This window comes from Chelonia mydas, chromosome 7 (assembly GCF_015237465.2).
Source record: "Chelonia mydas isolate rCheMyd1 chromosome 7, rCheMyd1.pri.v2, whole genome shotgun sequence".
Classification (NCBI taxonomy): domain Eukaryota; kingdom Metazoa; phylum Chordata; order Testudines; family Cheloniidae; genus Chelonia; species Chelonia mydas.
The window spans coordinates 29,999,899-30,018,794 of record NC_057853.1 but is presented as its reverse complement, the minus strand read 5'-3'; the positions used below and the strand labels follow the sequence as shown (position 1 = coordinate 30,018,794).

Genomic DNA, 18,896 nt, shown 5'->3' with positions numbered 1-18,896 from the left:
ATGGGGTGAGAGAAGTCAGTATAAATGCAGCTGGCGGCTCCCCCTGAAGGGTGGAAGGTTGGCGCGGGGCTCTGGAGTCGGGCGGGATTCGCCGGGCCAGCGCTACTCCTTGCACCCAGGCATAGGTGTGCTACTCTCCTCAAGCCTTTGAAGAAGACCTATGCTGGGGGAAAGGAGGAGCGTGCCAGCCCACTATCCACAGGCCAGCTTACTAGCTACTGCCTCTCATTTGGCATGGCAGAATCAACTGTTCCCTAGTGTAGTTACTGCAGGCAGTGTTAGCAGGGCTAGCTGCAGCTGTCCTTTAGGACAGTGATTGATTCTGGATAGTAGCCTATTGAGACATAGCAGGACTTCAACCGTGTAGCCTAACACTGCCTGCAGTAACGAATGTGCCACCAAGCTGGCCTGGGGATAGTGTATATTGAAGCTTCTATCTAGACAGTGCAATATTGAGAATGGAATTAGAGGTACTGGTCTAAAAGGTGTACAGTCTAATATATAAATAGCCTATTTCACAAGTCTGAGAAGTTCTTTTCAGTAATACCAGTGGGTCTCAACAATACACCAGCTTCACTATACACTAGGCAGTGTTAGCAGGAGTTCAAGCTACACCTTAGAGAATCACTCGGCTAGATTCCTAAAAAGAATTGCATCGAGCTCTTATCACTGCACCATCTATATAGGAACCTGTTTTAAACTGGGATGCAGGGGAACAAGACAAGACTCCTAAAAGGAGTACATCGTGGTGGGGAAAAAAAAGAGCACAATCTTCTTTGCATAGCCTAATGGGTAAGATGCTCCCTTAGACTCTAGGAGACCCCTGTTCAAGTCCTGACCCAGCAATTTACATGAGGTCATATTAACTTTTTACTGCTGCTGTACCTGCTTTGCTCTAGGGTGACACTAGCGCACACCACCCCCTTGCTTTATATAGCACCAAGCCCCACACGATCCTGGGGCTCCTCCAACTGAGTTGTGCACTGAACATGCTGAGGCAGCACGTGGAATAGGAACCACACAGAGAGACTTTATTGAAAATAAAACCTTACACCATCTGGAATGGAACCGAAGCATCCCCAGAAGCCAATATGGATGGGGGGGAGAAGGGGGAGAAGGAAAGGAATTGGAGATTAAGGGGGGTGAATATTAAGCAGTTAAGAAATTAACAGTCAGTCACAATATCCAACATACGCAGACATGTCCAGGAAGGCAACAGTGGCTAGTCAAAGAGACAAGTCAGCTGCCCTGCCACAGTCCATGAGCATTCAGGTGAGATGCTGAATATGGGAGGGAAGGGGAAGAATTGTCAGATGCAAAACAGTTTGCAGAGCTAGCCAGCAGCCAGGGGCCTGCTCCACCAAGCCACTTAGGGGGAAGCAGGCCATAGGCCCTGCTGGGCTCCTGTCCCTGTGGTGCCCAGCATACAAGCACACATTGCAGAGGAGGTGAAAGCATGCACTGTCCTCAAAGGAGAGCAGCTGCTGCTGACAGGATGGCACCAGGGACAGGGCAGGGGTGACATGTGGCAGCAGTAGGAAGAGTCCATCCAGTCTGTACAGGTGAGGGGGATGTCCTACCAGAGCCTACTTAGCTGTCATCATCTGTACAAACTCTGCAAAGCAAAGGCACAGGGTCAGAGAGCAGGTGACAAGCCTGATTCACCCCACTTCTACCTTCTCTCAGGGAGAAACCATACCCCCACCCAGGCTGCAGTTGGAGGTGCCCTGCTGGGTCTCCCATTCCCTGGAGTTAACAGCATTTGTGACACTTCCAAGCCCCTTCACCAGGCTATGCCTGTCCCAATGCAAGAGTAAGAAAGCAGCAGACCCGGGAAGAGAACCCAGGGATCCTGACTCCCAGACCCATCCTACCCACTGCACTGGAGAGTCCTTAAGGGAGCAAGTGCCCTCTCCAGAGTGGTACTATCCTGAGCAGCAGCCGTGCCCTTTGGACAGTCAGTGCAAGCTGCCCTGCCTCCCTCACCTTCATAGTTGACCTGTCCATCACCATCGATGTCAGCTTCCCGGATCATCTCATCCACCTCCTCATCTGTCAGCTTCTCACCCAGATTGGTCATGACGTGGCGCAGCTCGGCCGCACTGATATACCCATTCCCATCCTGGGGGGCGGGAGGCAGGCACCATGTCAGGCAAGGGGGCCATAGGGCTGCCCCCAGTTAGCACAAGCACCACAGGACCCCACCCTGTCAGCCTCAGCACAGGCCCTGGGGAGGGGAAAGCAGGTAGACCGCACAGGTAGACCGCACCCCAACCACCTATCTCAGGTAACTGATGACTCTCCAGCCCCCAACCCCGTGTGGAAGGGGGAGGTAACCAGTTGTGAAGCACATGCACACAGGACGGAGTACTGGACTCAGCTGTCCCTGCAGGGAGGAGTTTCACCCAGCTGCTATTTTGGAGCTCCTGGGGAGAAAGGGGGGGCATGCACAGCAACTAGGGATAAGGGGGATGAAGCCCCACTGCCTCACCTTGTCAAACACCCGGAAGGCCTCACGGATCTCCTCCTCGCTGTCTGTATCCTTCATCTTCCTTGCCATCATGGTTAGGAACTCAGGGAAGTCAATGGTGCCATTCCCTTGGGCAGCGGAAGAGGCCATTAGTGCTGGGCCTAACTGACATTGGGTTGGGTGACCTGCACAGCCCCCACCCCCAGCATCCAGTACCCTCCCTCCCACAAATCCAGACACCCAAATACTGGCAGGGAGCTCTGGGGAATTCACTGAAACACCCCCTTCCCTCCAATGATGGACTTGTCTTGAGGGGATTCCTCTTCACCCCCTCTGCAGAGATGTGGGGAGCCTAGAAACAAATTCTAGAGCTCTGTAGTTTGGGCAGGGGACTGGCCTACAAACCTTGGGTTAACCCCCTGGGTTTAACTCAGGTACAACCACCACACTGGAACAGGGACAGGCAGCTCTCCATGGGGCCTGCATCACTTTGGGATGCAGAAGTGACAGGCCCTAGGATGAGGCGATTCTCAGCTCAGTCATGAGTGACCTTCAGCTGTGTGAGCAAGGTAGTTAACAGCAGCACCCACACAGGAGGGATAGTGCCAGGGGTTGGGATTAGGTGTATCACACAGAGACATAGGGCTAGAAGGGGCCTCCTGGGTCATCAAGCCCAGGCCCTGCTATCACAGGCAGGCCCATCAAAATCTCAATCAGAAACATATCAATGTTTGCTCCTACTGGGAGGCTGTTCCAGAAACTCACTGTTAGCTTCAATAGCTCTTCGCCCTCCTTGGAGTTTCCTCTCTGATATATTTACAGAGAACAATCAGATCCACCCCCCCACTCTCCAAGCTTCATCTGGCCAAGCTATACAAACCCAGCTCTTCCGGTCTTCTCTCCATTCCCCTGATCAGCCTAGAAACCCTTCTCTCAGTCCCTAGCCCAGAGCTCATAATCTAGACAGACAAAGAATGGTAAGGGAAACTGACGCACAGAGAAGGAAAAAGAATTCTCCAAGCTCATAGCCAAGAACAAAACACAGGAGTCCTGCCTCCCAGCTCTGATCACTCCCCCCCGCACCCCACTGCCGCCAGTGCAGTGGCTGTGTTCCCACTCCCCACCCGTCTCACAGTTCCCTCTCACCATCAGCATCCACCTCATTGATCATGTCCTGCAACTCTGCCTCAGTGGGGTTCTGCCCTAGGGACCTCATGACAGTACCCAGCTCCTTGGTGGTAATGGTGCCATCCCCATCCTTGTCGAAAAGAGAGAAGGCTTCCTTGAATTCTGCCGGGAGAGAGGAGAGGAATCAGTACCCAGGGGGGCCTGCCACAGGGTCCCTTCTCCCTGCAGTGCCCTCCCTTCCCCCAGCACCCTGGGCAAAGAGGCGCCTGGGCCTGACCATACTGTGAAGCACCAGGTCCCCCATATCAAGGAGAATTTGGGGGCAGCAGGATGAAGGGGTGTCTCACCTGCGATCTGTTCCTCTGTCAGCTGGTCTGCCTGCAAGAGGAGAAAGAGAGTTATTGTCCTGACTGTCTGACACCCTCCCCGCAGCCATGCCCTATACCCCATTGCCCCTGGGCCATCTGCCCCCCGGCACAGCCTCACCCCCCTCCCACCCAATCTCTTAGGGGAAGAGACTCTGCCCTTCCCCCCAGCCACCCCGGAGTCCCCACCCCGCCCACCTCCCGCAAGACGCAGCATGGCTGCTGTCTCCAACTGCCCCCCAACTACCCGCTCCCGGCTGGCAATGGGGAGGGACCCTACTAGCGCCAGTCTGGGGCCTGGACCCTTCCCCCCAGCAGTGCCCCCCGCCCCCCCAACACTCAGGGCCAGGCTCCCCACCCCCCACTGCTCTCTCCGCGCACGCCCCCTGCCGCCCCCAGTTCCCAGCGCCCCCTCGCTCCGCCACCCGCGGCCAGGGAGCCCCAGCAGCACCCCCCCCACGAGCCCCCCTTCTTGCCATGGCGGCGGCGGCGGCGGCGGCGGCGGGGGGCTGGTGCTACGACCGCTCAGTTCCCCGTGGTCTCCGGCTCCCTCCGCCCGGGCCGCGCCGCGCCACCCAGATCCCTCCGCCCGCAACCAGTCCCGGACCCAGCAGTGGCCTTCCGTTGCGTTTTGCGCCGACCCCTTTAAATACCGCCCGCCCGGCACGGCCACGTGACCCACCTGCCCCGAGCCCATTGGCCGGCTCCCACCTGCAATGCGTCAGGGAGGCCGCTTAAAGGGGAAGGCGGCGGCGGGGCCGGCGTTCGGCCGACAGAAAGCGGCCAGGATGGGTTAAAGAGGACGGGCACTGAAGAGCAGGTGGATTTAAAGGCGAGGTGGCATATTAAAGGAGAAGGCGTAAAGTGCCCAAAGGGAGCTCTGGGGGCCTCACCACCGTGAAACACTAGCCCCCAGCATTGCCCAGTGCCACTGCCTCTTCTGCAAAGCACCTGGCACTGAGGACAGCCCTTGAGAGGTGGGCACAGCATACACTCCCCACTCCTTCCCAAAAAACAGCTGCCCAGGCAGGACCCCAGGGGGCCTGGCACAACCCCTGGAGATGGAATCACCCCCCTTTTCACACCCGGGGGGGCCTGGCACAGGGGTGCCAGCTCAGCTGCTCCTCCCCCCCTGCAAAGGGAGCAATCTGGGATAGGTCCCCACACTTAGGGCACAGCCAAGGTTGGGGGGAACCCATCCCCACTAACAAACAGCACCAGGCAGGAGCCCCACGCTAGGCAGATTGCTCCAGGGCAGCACCTAGACCCATGAATTTCAGAGTCCAGAGCTCTGCTCCCCAGCTACTCAGCAATTACTGCAGAGGGGAGAAAAGGGGTCCTCCCAATGCAGGTAGGAACCTGGGGCAGTAGAAGAGATAGCCAGTGAGGATGAAGGGCAGGGGGTCCTCATCTCTCCCTGGCCTTAAGGCATGATGCAGCCACAAGGAAAACAAGGAGGCAGTGGGGCACTTGAAGCATAGGGGGCAAGTGCCAGGACCACGCTAAAGGAAGAGACAAGCCCAAATCACTAAGCAGAGCCTTTTATTATTTCCATGCTGATGCCAGCAGCACTCAGGAGGAGCCCAGCACAAAGCCATCCATCCCCCACCCAAACATCTGTCCCATTTCACACACAGCACTGGCCATTACAACCTGGGGAGGGGGAGAGAGGAAGAGGAGGAGAGATAGAGACAGACCCTTGGTCCTGATCAGTCATCCCCACCTATCCCATCATACAGGGCACTCAAAGGAGAGGGTGACCCCAAGTGGGTGGGATGACAGCAGGGGTGGGCCAGCCCCTCAGGAGCTGGAATGACTTTGTGGGAGGGTGAAGCTGCAGCCCGTGGGGCCTGAACCCTTTGGTCCCTAAAACTAGTTGCTCCCCCACCATGGGGAAACATGCCATAGAGCCCAGTCCTCACCCCAGCTCAGATTTCCCATAGCATCCCTGAGGATGGTGCCAAAGTGAGGCTAGCAGGAATTGGGGCACACTGAGCACCGGCCCCCCTCCCCCAGCCGGCCCTGTGGGGTGTATCAGGACAGACATCCAGGACTCGGGAGAGCAGAACCTAGGGGCCTTCTTTACTTTATGGCTCTAGCTCCCCCCTCCTGCCCCAAGGCCTCAGTGCTGCCCCTGGGGGTGTTAGTAAGACTCACATGAGCAATACCCCTCCCTGGAACTTGGGAGGCCCTGGCCTGCAGGGGAGGCCCTCTCCCCTAGGCTACATAGGGAAAATGCAGCAGCAACCCCTCAGAGGACTCCAATGTCAGGTCCTTCAGGGCCAGCTGCCCCCCTTGGCGCTGAGGGTCAGTGCTGAGCTCCACAGTGGCCTCGGGAGGCAGGAGAGAGTGAGAGATGGTGACAGTGCTGCGGGTGCCAGCAAAGTTGAGGACCACCAGGAAGCGTTTGTTCTGGTCCCAGCTGCGCAGGTAGACACAGACATCCTGCACCAGCCTGGGCAGCATCATGAATTCCCCATGCAGCAGTGAGCGCTCCTTGCCCCGCAGCTCGCTCAGGTGCCGGAACAGGGAGAGCAGTGAGGAGCTGTTCCCACTCTGTGCCTGGGGAGGGAGACATGGGGTTAGTGCATGAGTTCTCAAAATAAAATTTTGGTGACCTCAGAGAGCAGCCACCAACTCTTGCAGGTGGCTGCTCTGTCAATTTTTCCTAAAATATGTAATTAACTTTAGGAAAAACAAATACATATGCACACAAACAAATGACAGTGATTTGGACATGTCTATGTAGAGTGTTTTTGCAGACTCAAAAATACAAATAATGTTCAGGTGTGTCTATTCTTTACTAAACCTAAACAAAACAAACACAAATAAAGCACATTCTTTTGATTGCTGAGCTAGCAAGTCTACTGCTGTGAAAAGTGATACTTGTAGGTTTGTTAATATCACTTTTCACAGAAGACTTACTCAGCTCCCAGCAAGCCCGAGAAAAACTTAAGCCCTGGATAGGGTCCGGGGGAGGTGGTGGGGGACAGAGCCTAATGCTGCACAGCTGGGGGTCAGGGAAATGGGGGTGGGTGGCAAGCCCGGGGCTGGGGCCAGGGCCTGCCATTGTGCAGCCGGACACCAGAGAAGGCAGCAAGGAGCCAAGGGTAACGGGGGAGGAGTAGACTCAAGGTCAGAGCCTGAAGCCCTGCCCCCTCCATGGCTGGAGCTTGGGGGCCCAGAGGACAGAGCCTACCGCTGTGCAGCTGGAGCCAGTTGCCTGCCACCCCAGGGCTGAAGCCAGACCCTCTCCATCCCCAGAAGGTGGGGAGCTGCCTGCTCCTCCGGCATTTGCGTCCTCAGAGTGGGGTAGGGTCCAAACCCTGCTGGTGGCCCCAGAGAAGGAGTCGCTGCTTTGTCTGCCCCCCACCCCCCAAAACAACAACACTGCCCAGGAGGCTGTGGCTGAAAGAAAAGCCCTTGATGGCCAAAGTGGCAGCATTTGAAAAACGCTGGGTTAGCGTGAGGCAGACAGTGCCCTCCCCCAGCTCTGCCCCCATCTAAGCGCACCCTCTCACACCACCCATGTTCCTCCCCAAAGCTCTGCCTGCACTCCTGCCCTCACCTCCACAGTGATGTTGCTGCCGCTGCTGTCCCCACCTTGAGGAAAAAACTTTGAGGAGAAGCCAAAGTTGGCCGAATTATTCCACTGCATGCGGGATACGCTGGACTGGGGAAGTGATGGACATGGTTACAGGGAATTGCACAGCTGGCTGCCCATCCCTTCTTGCACCAACGCACCCCACCCCTTCCCCACCCAGGAACTGAACAAACTTCCCCATCCCCTCCCGCATCTGCGCCAGCATCTTCGGGGACTTCACTCCCCCCCCACCCCATCATCTTAACTAACCCTCCCAGGCCTCCCCCCCACACCTCCTCCAGAGGGATCCCCCAGCCCCACACTGCCCCTACCTGTCCGGGCGGCTCCTGCAGCCCGATTTCATCCCCGTAGTTGGTGAAGGGTGTCCCTGGCAGCGTGAAAAGTAGCATGTGATAGAGCCGCAGCAACCGCTCCTTCACAAGAGAGGCCATGTGCCTCCGTGGGCCCCCCACCTGCAGAGACAGCAAAGCTGCAATGTCAGCACAGGGGGTGGGAGGTGGACTTATCCCCAGCTCTGGGAGGGGATGGGGGCTAGTAGTCATATCCCTGGCCTATCCTTCTTGAGCAGCCAACACAGAACGGACCCACACACTTTGTGGCACACATCTGTTGGGGCTCAGCTCCTGCCCTTTCTCCAAAAGGGAGCCCACTCTGAGCACTGGGAGCTATGATACAGATGTGGGGGCTTAGCACGGGGATCCTGTGGGGTAGCGGTGGGGTCCATGCCCCTCCTTCAATTCCAAGAGCTGGGGAAACAGAGTGAGGTGCGGGGGGGAGGGCAGCACTCACACTCCAGCTGGGCCACTTCTCTCCAGCAGCCTGGATGTACGCTCTGATCGCGTTTTCCACCTTCTGCCCAGTGGGCTCCAGCTCTAGCCGCAGCAGATATGGGCTGACCAGAAGGTCAGCACTGGTCTCATTCAGCAGGGAGAAGATCTGCCGGGAATCCTGCTGGCCCGTCCAGGCGATCAGCACCCTGGGGAGAAGGGAGTCAGGGTACAGTGAGCGCCAGGGTCAGTCGTGAAGTGCTAGGAATGGGAAGTCGGGTGTGGGAGGCAGGGGTGGGGCAGGGTGCAGAGTCTGAAGATGGATAGGAATTTTCTAGAGGATGGGGGAACATGGGGGAGCTATGGGTGCTTGAAGGGGGGGTTGGCACCAGGAGAGCCGAGAGATGTCCAAGGTAGGGAGCCTGGAAGGTGGGCCTATTCAAGAGGGTGCGCATCCCAGGGGGGCAGCCAGTCAACCACCATCACAAAAGGGTCAGAACCATTTGGTGGGGGCTTGGTACCCACCTGGCATTGCCATCAGAACTGTACTGGCTGGTGAGGTTCTTCCACTCCCCCAGAAGCTGAGAGTCCTGCAGGAGAAAAAGACCTGTGATACAGTCACCCCCGCATATTACCTCCCACCCCACAACCCTCACCCCCAACACACAGACAAGCCAGTCACTTACATTGAGCTGCTCTACTCCCTCCATCTGGATCCCTGCCACGCCAAGCTCCAGCCAGAACTTCAGCGCCGCCTGCCCAGAGAGTGTGTGTGTGTGAAGCATCAGCACCTGGCATGCCCCACAGCCAACAACCCAGCATCTTCCCACCAACTGACAGTCCCCAGCCCCCAACACCAGTGTAGCCAACACCTCCTCCCTGCAGGTCTCCATACCCCTAGCCCCCCTGCATGAGACACCCAGACAGTGGTCCCAGCTGCTTCCCCCAAAATAGTGAGGATTCGGGGGAAGTGGCAAACCAGGCCCAGACAGATCCCCATGGAGGATCTGAGAGAGAGCAGGACATCCTCTCCCCCAGAACATAGCCTTAAGGTTAGATTGCCTGCTCCCCAGGATGCCCCCCATTGGAGCACACCCTCACCTTCATTTTAGACTGGAAATCACTGTTGGGGGGGGTCTCCGGGCTGAACCAGGACATCTGGCCACGGTAATTGGGGGTCAGGTCCAGGATGACCTTGAGACCTAGGGAGAAAGGGAGGTCAGGTGTACATCCTGAGGCAGGGAGAGCTCGCCTCCCGAAACACCCCATATCCCATTCCCCACCACCCATCCTGGGGCCAGATCAGGTCCAGCACCCCCAGGGGAAAAGGCCCCATATGGGGACATTTTCTTACTCTTCTTCTTGGCGGCCTCCAGCAGCTTGGCAACGGTCTCCTTGGTGCCGAGCCTGGGGTCCACTGTCTGCAGGTCCGTGCTAGTCAGGTTGTCAGGGGTGTTAATATGTATGGGGCCAATTACCAGCCCCTTCACCTTTAGGGAGCTCAGGTAATCGATGCGCTGCTCCACCCCTGGGAGGAGAGCAGACAAGGGGGGGAGGGATCAGAGGTTGGCAGCTCCCCCAGTCCCACATAATCCCGTCCCAGGCAAAGGCTGTCCCCATAGCCCCTGCCTCTTGCCCACATTATCCCACCCCCTCAGGTGAAGGATACTCCCCCAATCCCCTTTCCTCCCCTACCCAGAATGAAACCTTTAACCGAGCCAATCCCCCCCCCCCCCCCCTTCACATTTCCCTCCGTGCATTATGGGACCTTTAACCCTGACGGCTCCCCACCCCATCTCAGGACCTTTAACCCCAGCTCCCTTCCCCTCTCCCCAGACTTTTAACCCCAGCTCCCTTCCCCTCTCCCCCTCCCCCCCACGGGACCTTAACCCCAACTCCCTTCCCCCACCCTTCACTCAGCTTCCCCCCCCCCCCCCCAACAGCTGAGTCAGCTCAGGCTGGGCTGACGTAAAAGCTGATGAAACAAAGCCCACTGGTTGCTGCTGCCAACCGGCTAGAACCGGCTGGGAGCAACTCCGCCAACCCCTCTCATCAGGCGGGGTGGGCAGGCAGCCAGCACCGGCTGCCAGTCACCTGCTAGGAGCACATGGGGGACAGATTGTATGGGACATCCTGTCCTGGGGGGGGGGGGGGAAGCGTTCCCACCCCCATAAGCCCCCCCAGATAGGGAGAACTGGGGGAGGAGGTCACCCCAGCAACACCTGGGCTCCAGTATGTGCCAAGGCAACCAAACCCCAATATTCAATCGGGATTTCTTGCCAACCCCCAGCCGCTACCCCCACCACTACCCCAAACCTCTCTCCTTTCCCACCCTTAACACCCTCTTCTCCCCACACACCAGTGTCCTCCCGTCCCAACCCCCTCCTGGTTTAATCCCCAGCTCTGGGAAGGAAGTGGGGTCTACTGGGTTATGGGGGGGGGGGGGGAGGAGAAAGCCGGGGGAAGAGATGGCCAGGACTCCTGGGTTCTATCCCCAGCTTAAAGGGGAGTGGGGTCTAGTGAGTTGGGGGGCTGAGAATCAGGACTCACCTGCTAAGTCCCCAATTCCATCGCCATTCGAGTCCTGGAAGGCCTCCAGTGCCTGGATGCGGTAAATGCCCCCCTTGTGCCACCACTCTTGGGGAGGCAGCTCCTTGCAGCGGGGAGCTTGGACGATGATGACGATGGCCCCTGCCAGCATGCCCAGCCAACCCAGCCAGAAGAGGATGAGCAGTGCCCAGCGGGTGCGCACCCACCCTGGAGTGCCCGCTACCTGCAGCAGCTCCTCCTTGGAGAGCCCCGTGAACTTGGTGCCAGCATCTGCCTCACCATCCTCCTTGGGCACCTTCACCATCCCGTTCTTCTCGCCCAGGGTGCCGGGGGAGCCTGTCATGGGCTGCTTCTCTGGCTCCATTTCGTTCAACTCCACCTCCTTCATATCCACCTCTGTGTCCTGGCTCATGATGCCTGGCTAGATGCCACCGGGTATCGCTAGGGCCTGCGGTTAAGGGAGAGACGCAGAGCTATGTGCCCCGGGCAGAGCACTCGCCACCACCTGGCCCCTGAGCATAGCTCTCCCCACAGGCACAGATTCCCCCCCCCCCACCTGCCTGAGCCCCCTTTCTTAGCCCTGTGCCGGGATTCAGCCGCAGCCATGCTGCCTTCTCACCTCGTACCCCCCTGCTCGCCCCCTCCCCACAGCCCCGTGCGCGCTGGTAGGTACCCAGCCCGTGCGCCTAGGGCGCAGCGCTAGAACACGCCGTCCCCATGCGCCCAGCACACCACGACGGATCATACCCAGCGTACCTGACTGACTCCTCTGACTATGAGACGGGCGCTCCGCCTTAGCCGGCACTGATATATCCCGATCCGCCTCCGCCTCCGCGACCCGCCCCTCGCCTGGTTTAAGGTGGAGACAGTTAATTACTGCGTGTTACCATGAATTAACGGCCTGGAGAAGTGGAGAGGATCGTGCTTGCTGCAGAGCTGGGGGGAAGGGGGATTATGGGAAATTAGGGGCTATGGAGAGAGCAATGCCCAAAGGGGTGAGGGGTCTGTACCTGCTACAAGGCCCTAGATGGCGGAGGATAGGACAACAAGGGGTTACCACTCCATGGGAAGTTTGGTGATGAGATGAGAATGGAAGAGTTTCCAACTGGGGATAAACAGAATGTAACAGAGCGATTTGGACTGGGTGGTTCCCTATGGGGTGTGTGTGTAACTTGGCTTGAAGAGAATAGGCTCATGGGGGTGTCTAATGGTTAAAGCTGGGGGGCTGAGTGTCAGGACACCATTTTACCACCAGCATTCTATCCCCAACTCTGGCAGGAGTGGAATCTAGTGGTTAAAGCCGGGGAGTGGAGGCAGGATTCTGGGGGTCTAATCCCAGCTCCACTGACTCACTGTGTGGCTGGACAAGTCCTTTTCCTTTAGTGTGCCTCAATTTCCCTGTCTACTCTTGGCTTAGTCTGTCCCTTGGAGCTGAGCCTTCTTGCTGAGAAAGAACCCTGTCTCACAGGGATGGGAAGGGGACAGAGATCAGTGTCTGGGAAACCTTGTACATCAAAGGCCAGGAACCCGAGGAGCAGGGGAGGGATCACAGTTGGGAACCCTAAGGGGCAAGGGTTCCCAGACCTTGGAAGACAGGCCAGTCCTCGCTTACAGACAGTCCCCCAACCTGAAGCAAATACTCACCAGCAACTACACACCACACCACAGAAACACTAACCCAGGAACCAATCCTTGTAGCAAACCTCGTTGCCTACTCTGTCCCCATATCTACTCTAGCGACACCATTAGAGGACCCAACCACATCAGCCACACCATCAAAGGCTCATTCACCTGCACGTCTACTAATGTTATATATGCCATCATGTGCCAGCAATGCCCCTCTGCCGTGTACATTGGCCAAACCAGACAGTCCCTTCGTAAAAGAATAAATGGACACAAATCAGACATCAGGAATGGTAACATACAAAAGCCAGTGGGAGAACACTTCAATCTTCATGGACATTCTATAACAGATTTGAAAGTAGCTATACTTGAACAAAAGAAACTTCAGAAACAGACTTCAAAGAGAAACAGCAGAACTAAAATTCATTTGCAAATTTAAACCACCATTAATTTGGGCTTGAATAGGGACTGGGAGTGGCTGGCTCATTACAGAAGCAGCTTTGCCTCTCCTGGAATTCACACCTCCTCATCTACTGTTGGGACTGGACTACATCCACCCTGATCGAATTGCCCCAGTCAACACTGGTTCTCCACTTGTGTTACGAATTACACCTGGTAGGACACGCACACAAATGCTGCGAATTATACCCGGTAGGACACGCACACAAATGCTACGAATTACACCTGATAGGACACGCACACAAATGCTGCGAATTATACCTGATAGGACACACACACCAGTGCTGCGAATTATACCCGATAGGTTACGCACAGTTCGAATCTAGGCTGAGGCACATAAACAAAGTCCACAACTGCAGAGTTCCCAAAAGACACTAAGTTTATTACGCTCGAGCGTGGTGCCCCCCTGCTAGCCAGGAGGGGACCCTGAATACAGATTATACAAAGGTTATATACTTTTTAGCAAAGCATGTTGCCCTCGTGCATCGGAAACCTTAGTCAATAAACAAACCCTTGTCTTATTTACCACCTATCCCTGCTTGGTGCATTCCTCGTGCTATACCAGTATGTTAATTACACAGCATGGTCCTAAAGCCATGCATCAGTAACTTTTATTATCAGGATGGGAGGCCTCACATCAAGGCCAAGAGACAGGGAGTTAGAGACTAACAAAAACCAGATACTGGGAGTCAAGGCAGGCTGGAGACAAGGAGGAGGATTTTCACAGGGATTCTGTATCTAAGGATCACTCCTCCTGGTGTATGATGTGCTGGCATTTAAACAATGGTGGGCCCCAAACCAAAATGGAGTCACATGTGCTCACTTTTCTTTAACACTTGTGAAGTAACTCCCTTCTCTTCAGGTGTCAGTACAGTATATTTATGTTTGCATCTGTAATTTTCACTCCATGCATCTGAAGAAGTGGGGTTTTTACTCACTAAAGCTTATGCTCAAATAAATCTGTTAGTCTTTAAGGTGCCACCAGACTCCTTGTTGTTTCTAAGGGGGAAGGATAGATCAAAGGCTAGGAAGTGGTGGGGACTGGGATCAGAGTCTGGGAACACCATGGGGGGGACCCACAATCAAAGGCTGGAAATCCAGCCCCTTCCCTCCGGCCCTGGCAATCACAAGAAACACTTGATTGTTCCCTGTTTCAGTTCTGTCACCAGTGAGGGAGCTCTGTGGTGGAAAACCACCCCCACCACCACCCCCACACAAGGGCCTAAGGGCTTCTTGAAGGGGCTGCAGCAGCCCGTCTCATTTTCTGACCCTCCTGAGAAGCCCCAAGGTCTGAATGGCCCCATGCACTGTTGGGAATATGTGACCAACTCCCCCAGATTGCCCCCCCACCCTTACCCAGGGTTGGGGTGGGGGAGATGCACTCCTTTACCCCTCCCCCAAGCTAACAAGCCTCCTCCCCAAATAACCTCTCAGGGGCCAATGACCCCTAGTGCTCCCCGCTAACCTCCCAGCGCCACCCCAGCTAATCCAACCCCCTACCCAGCTAACACCACAAAAGGTTAAATACAGATCTGCTCTTATCTGTGGGCTTCCCACCCACCAGCAAATACTCCCAACTGCCTCCTGGTCCTGGAACACCCTACATGGAATCTAGTTGTCAGTTACATCTGAATGGCACTGGGCAGGGCTTCTGGGGCTGATCTGATCATGGAGAGACAGAGTGGCCCTGTCTCCCCATAGAAAGGGTCTCCCCAAAACACACACTGGGCAGGGGTGTTAGTGGGGAGCTTGCCGGGCCACTACTCTGTGCTGGGCACCCACAGAAGATTCTGTATGTAGCAGCTGGCACCGAACTACCCCCCACTCTAGCACTGAATTTGCCCCTGGGTGGAACAGGAATAGGTTCGAGCCCCAGTGCCAGAGCTGAGGCGCTGATCCCCACATACCTGGAGCTCCAGCTCTGTCACTGTAAACAGGAATGCCTTACTCAGCAAAACAGACCAGGAGCCACGCCCACCAAACGTGGCCTATAGCCAGGCAAGGGCTGTAATCAAGTGCCAGTCACACAAGCTGTAACCAGAGACCAGTGCATCTACCTCCTTCCATGAGCAATCTCCCTGACCTGACCAGCCCCCTGCCTCTCTCAGCACCCCCTCAGCCTCAACACGCTACGTATATACCCCCTCATTTACCCCCACACTTGTGCCCCCTGGCCTCACCCCACTCTGTGCCCCCCCTTTTCTGCCATATTATGTGCTACCTGGCCTCCCCCATGCTGTATGTGCCCCCCAACATCTCCCACATTGTGCACACACCCCTTTGATGCTGCCACTCTGTATGCACCCCTGGCGTCCCCCATGTTGTATGTGCCCCCCAACATCTCCCACATTGTGCACACACCCCTTTGATGCTGCCACTCTGTGTGCACCCCTGGTCTCCTCCATGCTGTACACACACACTTAGCCCTTGCTCCCCATCTCCTCCCCCACCACGCAACCCCCACTACCACCTATGCCCCTTGTCCTGCCATGTGCACGCACCTCCAGTTCTCCCCTCACACCCCAACACACACACACAGTCAAAACCTGGAGAAGGCTCCCACATTGTCATGTTGGGGCTTGAATTCTCCTGAAGCCTAGGGCATGGGAGGGACAGGGAGGAAAACAGCAGGCGCCAAGATGCTGCTCCAGAGCCACAAATGGATCCCACATGCTTCTTGCCCCATGTTGCCAGCCAGTCAGGGTGGCGCCAGGAATGGGAGAAGAATTCACAGCCCCAGGGAAAGTCTGGGCCCTGGCAGAATCCTGGGATTCCAGCTCAGCCATCTTGGGAGAAGAATTACACAAAATGGCTGCCAGCAGCCTCTTTGTACCATTCCCGCCTTGGCAGCCATCTTTGTGTTTCCATCCATCCCCCAATAGAGTGACCAAACAGCAAATGTGAAATATCGGGACAGGGGATTGGGGGGATAATAGGAACCTATATAAGAAAAAGACCCCAAAATCAGGACTGTCCCTATAAAATCGGGACATCTGGTCACCCTACCCCTCAATAGCCATTGCATCCTGTCAGGCAGCCATCTTTGTGTCTCCCCTATCAGCAGCCCCCATCCTCCCTGGCAGCCATCATTGTGCCAATCTCTCCTGGCAGCCATCTCTGTGTTATCACCCCAACAGCCATCACCCCTTGCCAGCCAGTCATCTTTGTTTCGGCATCTTAGTGCTGCCCCCTGGGCCTGCGATGACTGAGACAGGGGCACCCCCCACTCCTATGCCAACCGGTGCCAGGGTTGCACTGTAGGGCAGCATCAGGATTGGGTGTCATTTCCTAAGAGGCCAGGCCTGGGGGCCACAGGCAGAGCTAAGGGGGCACCTTCCCTGCGTGGGTCTCTGGACTGGGGCAGAAGAAGCAGGCTCCATGGAAGCCCCAGCTCTGCTGACCTCAGCCCTGCTCAGACAAAGTGAAGGGGATACATCCCCCCTGACACACTGCATTTCCTCAGGGCGTCAGGGCTGGGGAGCCAGGACTGCAAAACGCTCAGCTTGGGGTTATGGGAGGCTCTTACGGGTCCTGCCCTAACCTGGGGGTTTCAGCCTGAATGACTAGAGTCTGTTCAGCAGCACACACCCCCACACTCCCCTTATTCCCAGTGCTCCAGCTTCTACTGCCCAGCTCCAGAATACTCCAGTGTCCACTGATCCCCAGTTCCCCCATACATCCAGCCTTCAGTGACCCCTACTGCCCATCCCAGCCATCAGTGACCTCCACTCTTCCACTCCCAGTATCCCCACATCACCCAGCCTCTGGTGTCCCCCATCATCCATTGCAGCCCTTGCTGATAGCACCCCCAGTGCCTACAGTGTCTAGCCCCTATCACCCCTCCAGCCCCATTGGTCCCCATGTCCCTCTTCACCCATCGGTGCCCCATCACCCCATCAATCCCCAGTCTTCCCCTCACCAGCCCCCAGTCTCCTCTACTGACCCTCTCTCCACCTATTGCCCCTCCTCCAACCCTGTTTATCCTACAGACCATGCGTGCTCCTGGCAGAAGCCTCTTCCCCCAGTTGTTGTTGCTGCTCGAACAGGAGCTGTTTGTGGTTATTAATGAGGCCAGTCCCAGCCCTGGGCTCCTGCCAGGCCAGTTCAAGGGGAAGGGAGGGGCTCAGCTGTTTGTTGTTGTAGCATGTTTTGCAGCTGGAGTGTCCTTTCTGTGCCCTGCTGGAGAGACGCAGATAGAATTCCCTACACCCGACCTGCTCAGCCTTTCTCTCCTAGAGCCTAGGTTCTACACCCCCCTCCAGCCTAACTCCCCCAATTTCCCCCTGCCCAACCCAGAACCCCACCTAGACTCACAATAACCCAGCGTCAGACCTCCAGGTCCACCTCCAGCCCTGGTCCCCACCACCAGCCCTAAGTTGTGTCCCCCTCCTCTGGCCCAGACGGATTTCCCCCTCCACACACAGTTTACACCCCCAACCCAGATCCAGGAAAATGCAGAGCCCCAAACCCACATGTAAATGACCCATATGGTGCAGGAAAGAGTGGTGAATTTAGGGGAGGCCATGCCCTGCTCCCCACCATCTCTTCCCCTCAAATTCTGCAGCTGGGCACCGAGGGATGGGATGGTTCAGGAACCCCCTGTCCTGCCAAGAGACAGGGAGTTCTAGGAATCAGAGGAAGGAGTGGGGAGCCCAGGAATCCCTTCTCCCCCTCTGCCTGGCTGGGCTCCAAGGCAGGGATGTAAACAAGGCTATAATCATAGGGAGCATGGCTGGGAACAAGCCATCCAGGGCAAGGGCCATCCCTACAGGGATTAGTGAGTCACTGCTGTCCCCAATGCCCCAGGTGACCAAAGGGCATGGTGCTGCAGAAAGCGGGATGGGGAGCTCAGCAGGAGGAACTCTCCCCTCACTGTGGGCACCCAATGCCCCACGGTGGTGCTAGGTGCACTGTGCTCCTGGCAGCACCATCTTTAAGTTCTGCAATAAAATCCAGGTCCTTGTCTCTCATTTTTGTCATTATTATTATTATTTATTTGCATTCTAGTAGGGCCCTGACTGAATTTGGTGCAAGGCTAGGGCACTGTCACATGGGGATCCTGGAGAAAACCTGACTGAGACCAGGGACTCCTGTTATACCGGTTGTTGCACAGATGATGACCAAGATTGGGGGCCCCATCACCTTGGGTGCAGCACAGCCACATGGTGACAGTCCCTGCTCTGAAGAGCTCACATTCAAACTAGAGAAAGGGTGGGAGGGGAAACTAAGGCACAAAGTGCGGGAAGGGATTCTCCCAAAGTTAGTTGCAGAGCAAGGAATAGAAGCCAGCTATCCTGGGTCTCAGTACAGTGCCCCACCCTCTGGGCCGCCTGTGACCCTAGACACCTTGCTCCTCTCCTCCTCCCTCCCCATGGAAGGTACCTCCAGTATGTTGGAAGGGCCATGGCATTGTTCTGAATGCACAGGTGTTCCCCACGCAGTTCATGAATTGCACAATGTCCCTGAGACTTCTGCTGCCCCTCCCAAGCTCTCCCCTTCTTGGGGGTCTAATAGCAGGGTCTCTCTCAGAACACTGGGGCCACTAGCCTGGATCAGAGTCAAGGTCCATCTCTCCCAGTATCCTGTCTTGGACAGTGGCTGGCATGAGATACTTCACAGGAGGGCACAAGAAACCCAGCAGTTACAGACTCCACGCTCCTCCCAGAGCTAGGAATAGAATCATAGCATCATAGAATATCAGGGTTGGAAGGGACCTCAGGACGTCATCTAGTCCAACCCCCTGCTCAAAGCAGGACCAATCCCCATCTAAATCATCCCAGCCAGGGCTTTGTCAAGCCTGACCTTAAAAACTTCTAAGGAAGGAGATTCCACCACCTCCCTAGGTAACGCATTCCAGTGCTTCACCACCCTCCTAGTGAAAAAGTTTTTCCTAATATCCAACCTAAACCTCCCCCACTGCAACTTGGGAC

General features: G+C 56.3%; 2 protein-coding genes across 10 annotated transcripts; both read right to left on the bottom strand.

The window, feature by feature from the left end:
• Window positions 1-1,010: 1,010 nt before the first annotated feature.
• Window positions 1,011-4,612, bottom strand: LOC102930460 (calmodulin-1). The gene is made up of 6 exons (XM_037903538.2): window positions 4,440-4,612; window positions 3,946-3,976; window positions 3,617-3,760; window positions 2,492-2,598; window positions 1,987-2,122; window positions 1,011-1,615 (listed from the first exon to the last, which is right to left on the bottom strand). Exons 1-6 carry the CDS (start codon window positions 4,440-4,442, stop codon window positions 1,587-1,589), a joined length of 450 nt encoding a protein of 149 aa, XP_037759466.1. The 5' UTR covers window positions 4,443-4,612; the 3' UTR covers window positions 1,011-1,586.
• An 876-nt stretch (window positions 4,613-5,488) lies between these two features.
• On the bottom strand, window positions 5,489-17,046 carry SLC3A2 (solute carrier family 3 member 2). Of its 9 annotated transcripts, none has more exons than XM_043550634.1 (12): window positions 16,958-17,038; window positions 14,874-14,971; window positions 11,641-11,733; window positions 10,885-11,332; window positions 9,689-9,862; window positions 9,436-9,536; window positions 9,021-9,089; window positions 8,860-8,924; window positions 8,357-8,543; window positions 7,879-8,019; window positions 7,532-7,636; window positions 5,489-6,525 (listed from the first exon to the last, which is right to left on the bottom strand). In XM_043550634.1, the coding sequence occupies exons 4-12, from the start codon at window positions 11,294-11,296 to the stop codon at window positions 6,181-6,183; spliced, it is 1,599 nt and encodes a 532-aa protein (XP_043406569.1). In that variant the 5' UTR covers window positions 11,297-11,332; window positions 11,641-11,733; window positions 14,874-14,971; window positions 16,958-17,038; the 3' UTR covers window positions 5,489-6,180. The 9 variants fall into 9 exon arrangements, with proteins under 9 accessions (XP_043406569.1, XP_037759465.1, XP_043406568.1 ...); XM_037903537.2 differs by having other exon boundaries at window positions 14,874-14,997; window positions 16,958-17,037; XM_043550633.1 differs by lacking the exon at window positions 16,958-17,038 and adding an exon at window positions 15,530-16,745 and having other exon boundaries at window positions 14,874-14,997.
• Between the last annotated feature and the right edge of the window lie 1,850 nt (window positions 17,047-18,896).